Source organism: Salvelinus namaycush, chromosome 25 (assembly GCF_016432855.1).
Source record: "Salvelinus namaycush isolate Seneca chromosome 25, SaNama_1.0, whole genome shotgun sequence".
In the NCBI taxonomy this organism is placed as follows: Eukaryota; Metazoa; Chordata; class Actinopteri; order Salmoniformes; family Salmonidae; genus Salvelinus; species Salvelinus namaycush.
In genome coordinates this window covers 21,595,428-21,609,632 of record NC_052331.1, presented here as the reverse complement: position 1 = coordinate 21,609,632, position 14,205 = coordinate 21,595,428, and the positions used below count along the sequence as shown (strand labels likewise).

Below are 14,205 nucleotides of genomic sequence, written 5' to 3'. Positions count from 1 at the left end.
CACTGAGTTTGAAGGTAGGCCTTGAAATACATCCACAGGTACACCTACAATTGACTCAAATGTTGTCAATTAGGGCCTCCCGGGTGGCGCAGTGGTCTAGGGCACTGCGCCACCAGAGTCTCTGGGTTCGCGCCCAGGCTCTGTCGCAGCCGGCCGCGACCGGGAGGTCCGTGGGGCGACGCACAATTGGGCTAGCGTCGTCCGGGTTAGGGAGGGGTTGGCCGGTAGGGATATCCTTGTCTCATCGCGCTCCAGCGACTCCTGTGGCGGGCCGGGCGCAGTGCGCGCTAACCAAGGGGGCCAGGTGCACGGTGTTTCCTCCGACACATTGGTGCGGCTGGCTTCCGGGTTGGAGGCGCGCTGTGTTAAAGAAGCAGTGCGGCTTGGTTGGGTTGTGCTTCGGAGGACGCATGGCTTTCGACCTTCGTCTCTCCCGAGCCCGTACGGGAGTTGTAGCGATGAGACAAGATAGTAATTACTAGCGATTGGATACCACGAAAATTGGGGAGAAAAGGGGATAAAATAAAAAAATAAAAATAATTGTCAATTAGGCTATCAGAAAATTCCATGGCTTTAGAAGCATCTGGAATTTTCCAAGCTGTTTAAAGGCACAGTCAACTTAGTGTATGTAAACTTCTGACCCACTGGAATTGTGATACAGTGGGAGTGAAACAATCTGTCTGTAAACAATTGTTGGAAAAATTACTTGTCATGCACAAAGTAGATGTCCTAACCGACTTGCCAAAACTATAGTTTGTTAACAAGAAATTTGTGGAGTGGTTGAAAAACGAGTTTTAATGACTCCAACCTAAGTGTATGTAAACTTCCGACTTCAACTGTACATGATATGAAAGTAAGACATCTAACACTCTTAACATGGGGAAAGGGTTGTGGTCTGAATGGGAAAACGGCATACTCACTGCCTTCCCAACATTGAGATCCCTGCCTTAAGATTCATTGTGACTGGTAGTATTTTTGTACTAGACGATTGTGCGTTTCAGAAGAACGAGTCCAAGCCAAGGTGTAGGGAATAGATCCTTACCATTTTTATTAAAGGGCTAGTTAATGAGTGGTTTACCAGACTACTGAGGTTTCTTATGGAGACTAATAAAAATGTACATTACAGAGCACTTACTTAAACAGTGAACTTACCAGTAAAACAATAGTTTGTTTAAATGTACACTCTCACTGGAAATGTGATCGTTTGTACGTACCTTTAACATTTTGAAATGTTTGGCAGGTCTATATGTTGGTGTGAAAATGTTTAAGGATTGTTTAGAGAGAAACTGGTTCAGAATCTACCAAAGTATCACATTTTTGGTTTTAACTAGTATGTCTGTCCTCCATCATGAAAAATGTATAGCTATGTATAGAGGAATGTGTTGAATATTTCAAGTGGGGCTTGAATGTGTGATCCACCACACTTTTGTCAGTGGGTCCTATTTTGGTCAGCAGCTCTGTTGGGTATAAGCTGTGTGGATGGCTCTCACTCGTGCTTTGGTTCATGACTCCCTTGGCACCTGTTTTAATATACTGAAATACTCCAGGCAGTAACTACTTTAATAGGAAATTGCACTTGAAAAGAACAATGTTAATGCGTTAACCTTCTCTTGTTTATCACTACATTTTTATGCAATAAATGTAAACTGTGTCAGGATTGTTTTGCATAGAGGGATCTATTTTGATATTTATAAAAAGATCAATTTGACATCTTACTGCTTTGTGTGCTGTTTGTCTGGATGCAATGTTGTGATATTTATTGTTCGAATTCTTTATTTTGTTATTCCCCCCCAGTCTTGGCTGATTTATGAACATGTATTAGCAAAAAGCTTGTTTTAATCCAAATCTGGTTTGTTGTACATTGTTTAAGGAACGTGTTCCCAATCGCTTAAATAAATGTTTAACTTTTGCTTCTTTCGGTGACTCTAAACGTAGTCATACTTTACTCATCAGAAATAAGGGCTTGCCTGCCTAACATCAAGTGGTTTTCAGGACACAAATCACCATGTTTGTCATAACCAAGGAAAAGCCTTTATTGAAACAATACTGCAATCAAAATACTGAATGAAATTAAACTAAAATGTACAACAAAGTACATTAACTAAAAAAGGCTTTTATAAACAAGGAATAGGTTTGGTTCCATTTAATGTTTATACTGTTCCCTCTACTTTGCTAACCACACCCTTCCCCCACACGACATCCATCTTGTGCAAGTGAGCCTTGAAGGACTTGGAGAATGTGCTCTTAACGATATGCATCGGGACAGACTTGCCACTGAGGTAAACCTTGTTCAGACACTCAGGGAGCCAGGACTCTGAGCTCGGTGGCTTACCTACTCTCTCTGTCAAAGTGGCAGCATAGGAGAAAATGTAGCCCGTCATGAATGCGTCAAACCCTGCCCGGTGGGTACCTCCCTCCAGCTTCTTCCTCTTGGACTCTTCTTTCTTCTCTGCATCCGGTGTGGCCAGAGGCTGTGGCTCTGATACTCCATTTCTTTCCACCTCTTTGTCTGTCTTCATTTCCTCATCTGGAGACACAGCCTGTGTCTTCATTTCCTCATCTGGAGACACAGCCTGTGGCTCTCTGACTCCGTTGCCTTCCTCCACCTTAGTCTTCAACTTCTCGTCGCTCTCTGGCCCCTGTGCCTGAGCCCCATCTACCAGCTCTGTGAGAGGGGGAGGTTTGGTGTCTTTGTCAGGGATTACCTGGTCCTGCTTTAGCTCCATATGGGGCTGCTTGCTCATGGGGGCACCTTCAACTTTCCCCTGAGAAGAGTTCTTTCTTTTCCTCTTCCGTTTCTTTTTCTTTTCATTGTGCTGGATGATGAGGTCAGTGTCATGTGACAAGGGACACTGTGACCCATTGGGGCACCAACCATAAGCCTGGCAAATACAGAAAACACAAGCTCAGTGGTAAACATGGTACTGATTACTGCATTACCATTATAAAAATAGTATATGAAAAATCCTGGCACAGACATTTTAGGGATCCTTTAAAACAGAACCTGGTTTATGAGAAGTGATGTACTACTACTTACAGAGAAGCGCTGGCAAACATTGAGAAGTCCATCCGGGCTAAACCCAGCCAGACAGGGCCTATAGTCCACATAGTTGCTCAGGGGGCCTGAGTATTTGCAGAACTCCAGGAACAGATGGCGTCCACCACCAGCCTCAATCGACTTGCTGTTGTCCAGTTTGCTGTGACAAAAATGACCACCACAAATAACTTAACTACCTCTTGAAATGTGGTGCATAAAGTATTCAGAACCCTTGACTTTTTCCACATTTTGTTAGGTTACTCTTCATTTTACCCATAGCCTGACTAGTCTCCGAGTCCCTGCCGCTGAAAAACATTCCCACAGCGTGATGCTGCCACCACCATGCTTCACCATAGGGATTGTGCCTGGTTTCCTCCAGACGTGACACTTGGCATTCAGGCCAGAGTTCAATCTTGTTTTCATCAGACCAGAGAATCTTATTTTTCATGGTCAGGTGCCTTTTTGCAAACTAAGCGGGCTGTCATGTGCCTTTTACTGAGGAGTGGCTTCCATCTGGCCAGTCAACCATAAAGGCCTGATTGGTGGAGTGCTGTAAAAATGGTTGTCCTTCTGAAAGGTTCTCCCATCTCCACAGAGGAACTCTGGAGCTCTGTCAGAATGGCAATCGGAGGGCCTCCCGGGTGGCGCAGTTGTCTAGGGCACTGCATCGCAGTGCTAGCTGCGCCACCAGAGTCTCTGGGTTCGCGCCCAGGCTCTGTCGCAGCCGGCAGAGCCTGTCGCAGCCAGGCTCTGTCGCAGGTCCGTGGGGCGACGCACAATTGGCATAGCGTCGTCCGGGTTAGGGAGGGTTTGGCCGGTAGGGATATCCTTGTCTCATCGCGCTCCAGCGACTCCTGTGGCGGGCCGGGCGCAGTGCGCGCTAACCAAGGGGGCCAGGTACATGGTGTTTCCTCTGACACATTGGTGCGGCTGGCTTCCGGGTTGGAGGCGCTGTGTTAAAGAAGCAGTGCGGCTTGGTTGGGTTGTGCTTCGGAGGACGCATGGCTTTCGACCTTCGTCTCTCCCGAGCCCGTACGGGAGTTGTAGCGATGAGACAAGATAGTAATTACTAGCGATTGGATACCACGAAATTGGGGAGAAAATGGGATAAAATTTATTTAAAAAAGAAAAGAGAAAAAAAAGAATGGCAATCGGGTTCTTGGTCACCTCTCGGAACAAGGCCCTTCTCCCCGATTGCTCAGTTTGGCCGGGCGGCCAGCTCTAGGAAGAGTCTTGGAGTTTCCAAACTTCTTCCATTTAAGAATGATGGAGGCCACTGTTCTTGGGGACCTTCAATACTGCAGAAATGTTTTGGTACCCTTCCCCAGATCTGTGCCTCGACACAATCCTGTCTCGGAGCTCTATGGACAATTCCTTTGACATCATGGCTTGGTTTTTGCTCTGACATGCAGTGTCAAATCAAATTTTGTCACATGCACCGAATACAACCAGTGTAGACCTTACCGTGGGACCTCCTTATATAGTCAGGTGTGTGCCTTTCCATATCATGTCCAATCAATTGAATTTACCAAAAGGTGGACTCCAAGTTGTAGAAACATCTCAAGAATAATCAATGGAAACACACATGAGCTCAATTTTGAGTCTCATAGCAAAGGATCTGAATGTTTATGGAAATAAGATATCTATTTTTAATACATTTGCAAACATTTCTAAAAACCTGTTTTCACTTTGTCATTATGGGAATCCATTCTAGAATAAGGCTGTAATGTAACAAAATGTGGAAGAAGTCAAGGGGTCGGGAATACTTTCAGAATGCACTGTACTTATAAAAATGTTGTGGCAAACAGCACTGATATACTACCACAGCTTTACGGTCAGATTGAATTTAGGCCTTAGTCTATCAGATCAAGCATTAACTGGCAATAGCAGACACCTGCATAGCGGATGTCTTGGCGTTGTCAGAGGTGGAACTGCATTGGCTCAGTCAAAATCTGTGAGCAGCTACTCTTGCAGTCATTGTCTCAAAGCCACACCCGCCCCACTCCCGTTAGAAGTTCAGCACGAGAAAGTATAGGCTATATAGAAATAATTACAATCTAATTGAAAAATCAGTAAATAATACAGATTTCTATCAGCCTAATCTAGGTGTATATTACATATCAACTTCCAGCGTTCAAACTTATAAACAAGGCTGCATGGGGATTTTTGTTAATGCGACTACGTGCAGCCAATGGCAATGTCCGCTTTAGGTATAATGCCGGGAGCCACTTGTGGATTTGTGCGCTCCAATGCATTTTCACTTCCGACATGTCAAAACAATCGCTATGTGGATGTGATTGAATTGAGCCCTGAATATATTAGTATTTACTATACTAACCACTTCTTGTAGGCATACTCCAGGTAAGAGGCAGCAAAGCGCAGCTCATACTCTGTAGCATACTTGGTGTCATAGATCCCAGCAGGGAACATCTGGGACAAGTCAGCAGTGAAAGTTCCTAGTTTATCTGGCAGTTGGGCATAGAAGCACTGATAAAGGAACACTATGTCAATCAAGCCATTGTGCAGCACCAAAGGCTTGCGAGCCCGTAGGAGTTCCACAAACAGCATCCTCATGTTCATTCCATGGGCATCCACTCCCTGGATACAAGAAAGGAATAGAACACTGGATCACTTCACCACTTAAAGGTAACAATTAGGAATAGTCCACAAAATAAAAGCTGCAGCCTAGTATCGTTTAAACCTGTGCATTTGTCTCTGTGGATCTGAGGGATTAACAACAAAATCTTGATCTCACCCTGTCATTGCCCCTGAGATAAGGGACACCTTCAGCATATTGTTTGTTGAAGTCAAATCCATGTTGCACCAGGAACTGCACGGACTGTGGTTCAATTACGTACTCCTCACTGCAGAGCAATGTCAGGTTGTACACCTGCACAAGGTACGTATCATCATCATCCTGGAAAGAGATCAGACATCAATTAATGTCAAACTGTATATTTAGCTTTCTGAATGTCAATGTGCAAAGGAGACCTTTACCTTGTTTTCAAGTTTCTTATAACAAGCAAACCCAAGGGAGAGAATGGAGCGTGTGCGAGCTGCATTGCATATGGCTTTGTAACGGTCCTCTATGCATCTTAAAAATTAAAACAGAGATAGATCCAATGCAACACTTGAGATTGAGATACCATGGTGAAAGTACAATACATAATGAGAAAAAAACATATTAAACTTCAATTAATAAACAGCCATACTCACTCTGCCAGCAAAGCTTTTCTATTTCCAAGGCCACTCAATTCCTGAAACAAAACATGCAGACAGACAGAATGACATTATTAGTGTCAACAGACCTACATAACGGTTGTTGGGCCCATATAATTACATATAGAAGCCAATGTACGTAGCTAGCTATTTCTGTCTACTAAACTCGCTGTAGCTTGATGCGACACTTACCGTATCCAGTGCAATGAAGGAGGCCGCCTTGATTGCAAGGACCATAGTAGGCCACAGTTCTTTGAAATTATCATTCTGCACATCAATAACAGGGACCACCATGGAGGATGTCATAGCTACCTGGTTAATATTTGAGCACAACCAAAATGTTCAACGTCTGTAGCCTAATGTTAGCTAACTAGCTAGCTAAAGACAGTGGGATCGAGTAACTAGACTTATTGAATGGCCGGGGAGCTCATTGCATGGTGTTTTCGGTTGTCCAATGAAAGCGTTCTGTTCACTAGTATGCGATATTCTTCACGATGTCCCAGTTGGAAAGATCCAAATTAATGGAGAATATGAAGCGTAACTTAACCTGCAAATATTCTAACGTGGTCTGAATAGGCCCTCTCAGATTTTCCGTCAATACACAAAGGACCACAGTAGGCGTGGACCGTTTTTGTTGTTGAAAATATTTGTTTTACCTTTCTGTAATCACTTAATTTTCAATATGGGGACAATTTCGACTAAATATATATGGTGTCTTTTCTTAGTCCCCATAAATCGAATTTTAATGCGTGAGATGTTGTATTTACTTCTCTTGAATAAATATTTGAAGCAGGCAGTTACTTGGATAGCGCATACCGGTGACGCCAGCAAACAACCGTTGGGGCAGGTGCGCCATTTTGGCTCAAACAGTCAGAATTTACTTTCTTTGCAATTTCATATTTTTTTGGCATGCTGCGAACATCGCTTAATATTTTTGTTAATTGTTGGGATGAGATCATGTTTCACCACATTCTGTATTTAGTGTTTTGTTTCCTATGAGAACAAGTGTAACGTTCTGGTAGCATTAGCCTCACCAAGCTACATGCTAGTTAGCTGTGTCGTTCGATTGCATCGCCAACAACACTGGCTGATGGTTAGCTTGTTAGCTACATTTAGCTGTTTTGACTTGTTAGCTCGCTAGATATGGGTGGGTGCTCCGCTCCAAATTGCTCAAACTCAACAACCATTGGGAAGCAACTGTTTCGTTTTCCAAAAGAGCCTATACGTAAGAAGAAATGGCTTGTAAACTGCCGGCGTAATTTTCTACCAACTCCACATTCCAGACTGTGTCAGGCAAGTTTATTATGGGTGGCTAACATTACTGGCTAGCTAGCTAGGTCCATCAGTGAACAGTTTCCTAACTCCAAATTAGGACAAAACACGTTGACAAGTTTGCCTACACATTTAATACCATAACGTTATTAGTTAATTGTAGTGCAATATAATGCACCAAGAGAAAATACATCAATATGTAGCCAGCTAACGTTAATCATACAGCTATGTCTTGCAGAACCATTTTGAGCTGAGTCAGTTTGAAGAAATCGCCAGGTCGCCAGCAGGGGGAAAGAAGCTGAAACCAAATGCCATCCCCACTCTTTTCAATGTGCGAGATCCACCTTATCCCGTAACCCCACAGATAGTGCTACCACTCAAGCCAGAGCCAGGTAACTTAACTTTTTATTTATTTCTCAATCACATTAACATATGTGAAATTAAATATTGATAGATTACCAGATAGCACACAATTGTCAGATAGAAGCCTAATGCAAATGCTGGTCCTGTTGATCTAACACACAACTGTTCATTCCTGATCGTAACAGTGGATCAAATGACTGAGTCAAATGTGTTGTTAATGCTCTGTCTATCTAGTGGAGAGGGATCTCAATGTGGGGGATCATGGCTACGCACGACGGCAAACAACTCTGGGCATGGAGGAAGATGATGCTGATGAACTACACAAGGCAGAGGAACGTCCCTGCATCCATTGTCAACATTACAGAACACTGCTGGAACAAGAAATGCAACACACAGCCAGATTACAGAAAGAGGTGTGGTGCTAGCTCCTTTTTCTCAACAATTTCAAAATATTGCCTCATATTAGATGAAACAACTTTCTCCATTCAAACTTTTTCAGTGGAAGTTATTGTTACGCGCAATTATGCAATGGACCCTTCAATCTTTCAGTTATTAGAATGATTTTACAGGTAAGAACAACAACGTTTTGGGAAAATCTTTGAAAAGACAACACTTCAACATGTATGTTCTCTTCTTTTGTGTAGGTAGAGGAAATGAAAAAGCGAATGTTCAGACTGGACAGAATAGAGAGGGGCCTCCAGACATTTCTGTATGAAGACCAGGTCCGCGCCCTGACACTGACCAAGCGTTCCCGGAGAGCTGTGTGGTCCCACGAGACAGTGCTGAAGGCCCGTAAGATCCGATGTGCGGTCGGTGGCAAAGGTTATGAATTCCTCCGGGAGTTTGGCTACCCCCTGCCCTCTTATAGAACTTTATGCAACCGCCTGGATAACAAAATCATGTTGACAACAGCCATGGGGTGTGATGAGCTGGCAGAGCTAGGTCTAGGAATCATATCCACATGTGATAGTCCAGAGGGAGATGGGGACGATGAGGCTTTCATTGGAGTGATCTCATGAAAGAGAGATTTTAAATTAATTTATTTCAGTGTGTGTTTCATTTTACAGGACAATATAGCAAAGACTGACTGTATGACAGCTAGTAGGCCTATGTGGTGAAGAAAATGTGGAAGCATATGCACAATGGGAGATGTGTGTGTTAATGCAGAGGTGTCAAACATACGGCCCGGGGGGTTTGAGGAAAAATAAGTATATCTTTTTTAAATTGTTGGGGGGTAACAAACTAAATATACTTTAAAATGACTAAAACCAATTTTAAATTATTATAAAGGACCTTTACATTCATACAGTTTTATGACTGTCTAGCTCGCTAATAAAAAAACAACAAATAAAAGCTAGATAGTTAGGGAGCATTGAAAATTCCAAAAATTATGGATTGAGGACTATGTTATCAAATTTTCAGCGTGGCCCACCAGGCCATGATGAAGACCAGATGTGGCTCCCAGGACAAAATGAGAAACCAAGAACACGTTTTGAAGGGATACTTCAGGACACGAAGACATACAAATGGTATCCACAAGTTCATCTGACAATGGGGAAATAGATAAAGGGCCTCATTGCTTTAAAGGGATACTTCAGGATTTTGGCATTCTTGGTTTTGGACTTGGTTTCACATAAGTGGTTTTCAGAATGGTTTACTTATGCTAAAAAATGTGGTGTTTATTTTGGTGAAGGAAACATAAGCTCCATCAAAACTATAAAGAGCAGCAGTCTGCCTAATGCTTTAAAGCTGCAATATCAAGCCACCTTTCTGTGCTCAATATGGGGCCATAATTCAGAAGCTAATCATTTGCTGTACTGCAGATGGCCATTTATTTTATTGCTGAGAATGTTTGACAAATACTAAGGAAGAGCAGAATTCTAACCACTGTTTCCAGAGTTTTTATTTGCCCCCCCCATTGTCACTTATGTTAAGTGGACAAATTGGAGGAGTAGGTTATATTTTGTCATGGGAATCAGTTTAGCTGCATTTGGAAACTGCAGTGCAGTATACAGCCTTTGGAGAACTGTGGTACCTGCATTATATACTGGCTGCGTCCCCTGAACTCAGGCTGAATAACCTGAGGCTTATTTTGTTACAATCACTAATGGGATGTTTGCTAGAAAGCAGCACCTCTTGGTGGGAGGAGGTTTGTAGACAACATACTAAAGGGGCAGGCGAGCATACCCTGATTGATCAAAACAATGGTACTGTAGAAGAAGAATAAATCTATATTTTAAGTAGGCTGCTTGTGACTTTATTTTTTGGGGGTGTTGAAGCATTCACATGTATCACTCCAATAAAGGGTGTAACATTATTTTGCATAGGAGACAATACCTTACTCATAGAACTGTAATGACTAGATTCTATCAAACTGATTCATGTTACAGGAACTACAGTGCATTTGGAAAGTATTCAGACTCCTTCACTTTTTCCACATTTTGTTACGTTACAGCCTTGTTCTAAAATTCATAAAATAAAACATTTTCCTCATCAATACCCCATAATGACAAAGCGAAAACAGATTTTTAGAAATGTTTGCAAATCTATAAATAATTAAACAAAATAACTTATTTAAAATATTCAGACCCTTTGCTATGAGACTCGAAAGCTTAAAAACAGCAGTGTAACATTTTTGGTTAGTTGTGTCAGTCCAGTTATGTCGTTCAGTCGTTTATTTTAATTGAGTACTGTACTTAGCAGAGACAATAGCTATTTTCCTTGCTAGAGATGCATTTGAAGATTTGCAATGAGAATCAAATCTGAAAATGAACTTCTGACATTGCCCTCTCTCTCCTGGAACTCTTTTTAGGTGAGGTTGGGAGAAGATGATGCAGGGTCTCTTTACTCTGAGGCTGTTTGCTGCTCTGCCAGGGCTCCTATGGGCATCGCCTCTGTTAGTAGAATGGGACAATGATGCCTCCAAGATCTGCAAGCCGGCACCGCGCTGGGAGATCAAGGGCCATGGGACCCCCATGAAGGGGCCGCTTGGAAATGTAGTCGTTCTGGCTCTACTGAAAGCCAGCTGACACTTCTGCCTCACACAGGCCTCCAAGTAAGAGAGAAGTCTTCAGAATCTGCCTGGCATAATTACTGTGGGCCTACTATAACATACTGTTATTATACCACTGTGGAAAGATTTGGGGGGGAAATCCTAATGATGTGGTAATGTATTTTCAAACAAATTGATGTTGATGAAATGCTGCCGGTGATCCATTTCAGAAAGTTGTTAAGAGCAGCCTACCCAAATATACAATATTCAAATGATGATAGAATGGGGAGGAGTAAATATCGCCATCTGTATCACGTTTGCCCTATCTTTGTCCCGCTGAGTAGACTAGAAGGCCTGCATGACAAGCTGCTCCGCAGCAACCTGACAGACATGTCTTTCCTCATTGTGAATGAGTGGGAGGTCCAGTCCGAAGCCATGTACTGGGAACGGAAGAGGAGGGCCCCCCCGGGTATCCCTGTCTACCTACAGGATGACGTCTGGGAGGCCCTATATGAAAACATGGACGACTTCCTGGTATATGACAGGTAAGAAGGGAATGAAACACTGCCACTACATCGCTCTCCAACCAAGGTGCAGGGATTGAGGAGCAAAAACCCTGATGAAGGCTTAGGGCCGAAATGCCTTGGTTTTACTTCAAACAATAAAGAAGCACTTTTATCAACTTCCACTGTCCTCCAAGAGTTGCTGAATAACCTCTTCACTTCAATACGACAGGTAAGAGCCATCACAGAGGGGTCCTTCTGTGGGACAGCCCAAGTCCATATTATTTCTCAGAATTATAAATGTTCCATGAATAAGGAATGGGATTGTATTGATTGAAGGCAACATGTCAGCACTAATCTAAAGCTTACCACTGCTCTTTGACTTTAATGGTATGAAGTATCTGTCAGGTTTAAATTAGATATTTTCTATCTACAGAGATCTTTGTAATTGGTGTGACACCTTATTCATGTGGCCATGGATCTCTCTCTTCTCGCTGACAGATGTGGGAGACTGACGTGCCACATAGTTCTGCCCTACAGCTTCCTCCACTACCCTATATAGATGCAGCTGTCAGAGCCACTTACCACAAGGACATCTATGGCAACTGCACCATGAGTGAAAGCACACTTCTAAAGGGAATGACAGACATTTCATTTCTGTTTGGCTCGTCATTAGAAAACACTACTGTCTGCTGTAGTGCCCCATTGGAATAGAATGTCTAGAACAGGAACACACCCTACCTATAATGGGAACTGATTCTGAATAATAATGAGATCGCTCTGTGGCTCTCCCAGGTGATGTCTTTTTAGCTCGTACCTATTTTGTTAACTTTAGTGCGTTCTACTGTTATGCAGGAATCCAAATGGAGTTACTCAGCTGGGTGGAATAGCAGACAGCGAAACGAGTCTCTGAGCAGCGCAGGAATGGCTGTTAACGAGACAGACAGTACAGTGGCAGATTGAAGCAACCCAGTTCCAGATGTTGTCTGAGGGGGGGTGGTAACATGCCAAACATACATCAGCAGCAGCAGCACCACCACAACCATGGGTCAGACAGATAAACAGGACTCCAATTAACACCGTCTGTGTAGTTGCTGAGACGAGTAATAGTTAGTTAGCATGGTGGTGGGGGCTTGTGTCAGTGACTTGACTGTCTGATAAATAGTTTTGTATGAATTCAGTTCGATTTTGTCTGTGCCTGTCAATTGTATCTGATAAAGTAAACCTGTACAGTAAACTGGAGTCATTTGGCCCTTGGAATACAGTATGTCTTCCCTACATGTGGTCAGGTGACATGTTCTACTCTCTGCTATGAAGTCTGTAGGGCAAACCTTACTGAGGTGTCTGTAGACAGATGCTGTCCTGAGGAAAACGGGACTGACAGTCACTGAACCCATGCAGGGCAGTGTCCTGGACTTCAGGGTATACTTAGGCATCCAAAATGTAGGTTCCAGGTTGCTGGTTGTTCCATGGTCAGATACTGGTTATTCACAAGCATGTAGCCTAAGCCTACTATATTCTATATAACTAATCTAAATGCACAATTAAAAGTATGATTATGATGATGTATGAATGTAATCAAAATAAGTTCAATATGTTGTGTTCATAAAGGGTGGACTTATTTTGCTTGTCTTCAGTTACTGTCAGTGGATACAGTGAGGAAACCGAATATGAATACATCACCAGAATAAAGTGACATAAGACAGGCATCAAGGACAGTGGGGAGGGGGCAGCCAGAAGTAGGGAATTCCAAATGTTGTTTTGAGAATATGGGTCTAGTCTGACCTCAAACTGAGGAACAACTCAGCTGCTCTATTACTGATGTGCCAGAGAAGAGAGGTTGGTGACCTGCATTCCCAGTTGAATTAGTTTTACCTTGCTCCTAATGATCTGTGAGCCATATATTATAAATTAGCAGCAGGGCTACATCTCAGTGTCAGTAGTGTTTCACTTTTGTCAACTAATGAATTTCCCAAATAATAGGACAATATTAATGTTCATGTTTGGGCCTAGGCCTATATCTAATCTATTCACCATTCTTTAAAACCCTTAATTGTTTTCAAGTTAAATAAGCGCTCACAAGTGGGCAAGGCATTAAATAGATAGGCTAAAACACCATGCGCAGCAGATTACTTTATTGCCGCGCGGGGTGATGGTACGCGATAACTCAGGTCAGATATCATCGTCAACACTGGGAAAATGGCGCGCTGGACGGCAGACAAATTCAACAATCTCCATGCCATGGTTCGGTGGTCTGCGACCTTCAGATCAGCAATTTGTGCAAACCGGTCGATGAGTGCAGGCTACGAAGTACGTTCTATTCAGTTTGCACCGGAATATAGACTATTAGAGCCTATTATAAATTACTGTCGTATGACAAAATCATTTGTCATTTCTAAAGTTGTGTTAAAATGAATGCCCCGCTAGTCTAGACTCTAGTGGTATAGCCAAGGGAAATGCCTTCATCATCACTACTATTTATGCCAACAACACCTTGTTATTTGATTTAGGGCTGTGTTACTCTTCTGTGAAAGAAATCTTCATAGAAAGTGTATGTTAAATCTTTTGTAGGCGACAGGGAATTAAAACAGAAAAGGTTGGATGTTGAATAAGTGTGGTTGTGTAAGGGATTTTCTAAATCCTCCTGAAGCAAGAAGCTAATCCAGCTGGCCAACTGACTTGAGTAGACTATCAACAAAACGGCTGCCATGCTTCAGTGGATCTTTTATAAGTAGCTGTCAGATATTTCTGTGCAGGTTTTACAATTGTGTCCCATTCCATAATGTACCAATCTGACGTTAGATGGCAGTACTGTCGTG

The 14,205-nt window shown here is 42.8% G+C and overlaps 3 protein-coding genes across 3 annotated transcripts; 2 read left to right on the top strand and 1 right to left on the bottom strand.

Annotated features, from left to right (window-relative positions):
* Nucleotides 1–2,006: 2,006 nt before the first annotated feature.
* LOC120020356 (target of EGR1 protein 1-like) lies at nt 2,007–6,849 on the bottom strand. The gene is made up of 7 exons (XM_038963951.1): nt 6,449–6,849; nt 6,254–6,294; nt 6,035–6,131; nt 5,793–5,954; nt 5,376–5,635; nt 3,038–3,197; nt 2,007–2,882 (listed from the first exon to the last, which is right to left on the bottom strand). Exons 1-7 carry the CDS (start codon nt 6,560–6,562, stop codon nt 2,151–2,153), a joined length of 1,566 nt encoding a protein of 521 aa, XP_038819879.1. The 5' UTR covers nt 6,563–6,849; the 3' UTR covers nt 2,007–2,150.
* Nucleotides 6,850–7,092: 243 nt separating this feature from the next.
* LOC120020443 (THAP domain-containing protein 1-like) lies at nt 7,093–8,922 on the top strand. Its single transcript, XM_038964106.1, has 4 exons — nt 7,093–7,549; nt 7,767–7,920; nt 8,126–8,304; nt 8,536–8,922. The coding sequence occupies exons 1-4, from the start codon at nt 7,400–7,402 to the stop codon at nt 8,908–8,910; spliced, it is 858 nt and encodes a 285-aa protein (XP_038820034.1). The 5' UTR covers nt 7,093–7,399; the 3' UTR covers nt 8,911–8,922.
* Nucleotides 8,923–10,695: 1,773 nt separating this feature from the next.
* LOC120020444 (selenoprotein Pb-like) lies at nt 10,696–12,462 on the top strand. The gene is made up of 2 exons (XM_038964107.1): nt 10,696–10,946; nt 11,228–12,462. The coding sequence occupies exons 1-2, from the start codon at nt 10,720–10,722 to the stop codon at nt 11,430–11,432; spliced, it is 432 nt and encodes a 143-aa protein (XP_038820035.1). The 5' UTR covers nt 10,696–10,719; the 3' UTR covers nt 11,433–12,462.
* The last annotated feature ends 1,743 nt before the right edge of the window (nt 12,463–14,205 follow it).

Bases quoted from the DNA above. Each gene is read 5' to 3' on its own strand.
- LOC120020356 (XM_038963951.1), bottom strand. From the start codon at position 6,562: ATGACATCCTCCATGGTGGTCCCTGTTATTGATGTGCAGAATGATAAT. The intron at 3,198-5,375 runs GTTAGTATAGTA...TTTTTGTCACAG, and splicing joins GAGTATGCCTACAAGAAGTG to CAAACTGGACAACAGCAAGT. The intron at 2,883-3,037 runs GTAAGTAGTAGT...TGTATTTGCCAG, and splicing joins ATGTTTGCCAGCGCTTCTCT to GCTTATGGTTGGTGCCCCAA.
- LOC120020443 (XM_038964106.1), top strand. From the start codon at position 7,400: ATGGGTGGGTGCTCCGCTCCAAATTGCTCAAACTCAACAACCATTGGG. The intron at 7,550-7,766 runs GCAAGTTTATTA...TATGTCTTGCAG, and splicing joins CACATTCCAGACTGTGTCAG to AACCATTTTGAGCTGAGTCA. The intron at 7,921-8,125 runs GTAACTTAACTT...CTGTCTATCTAG, and splicing joins ACCACTCAAGCCAGAGCCAG to TGGAGAGGGATCTCAATGTG.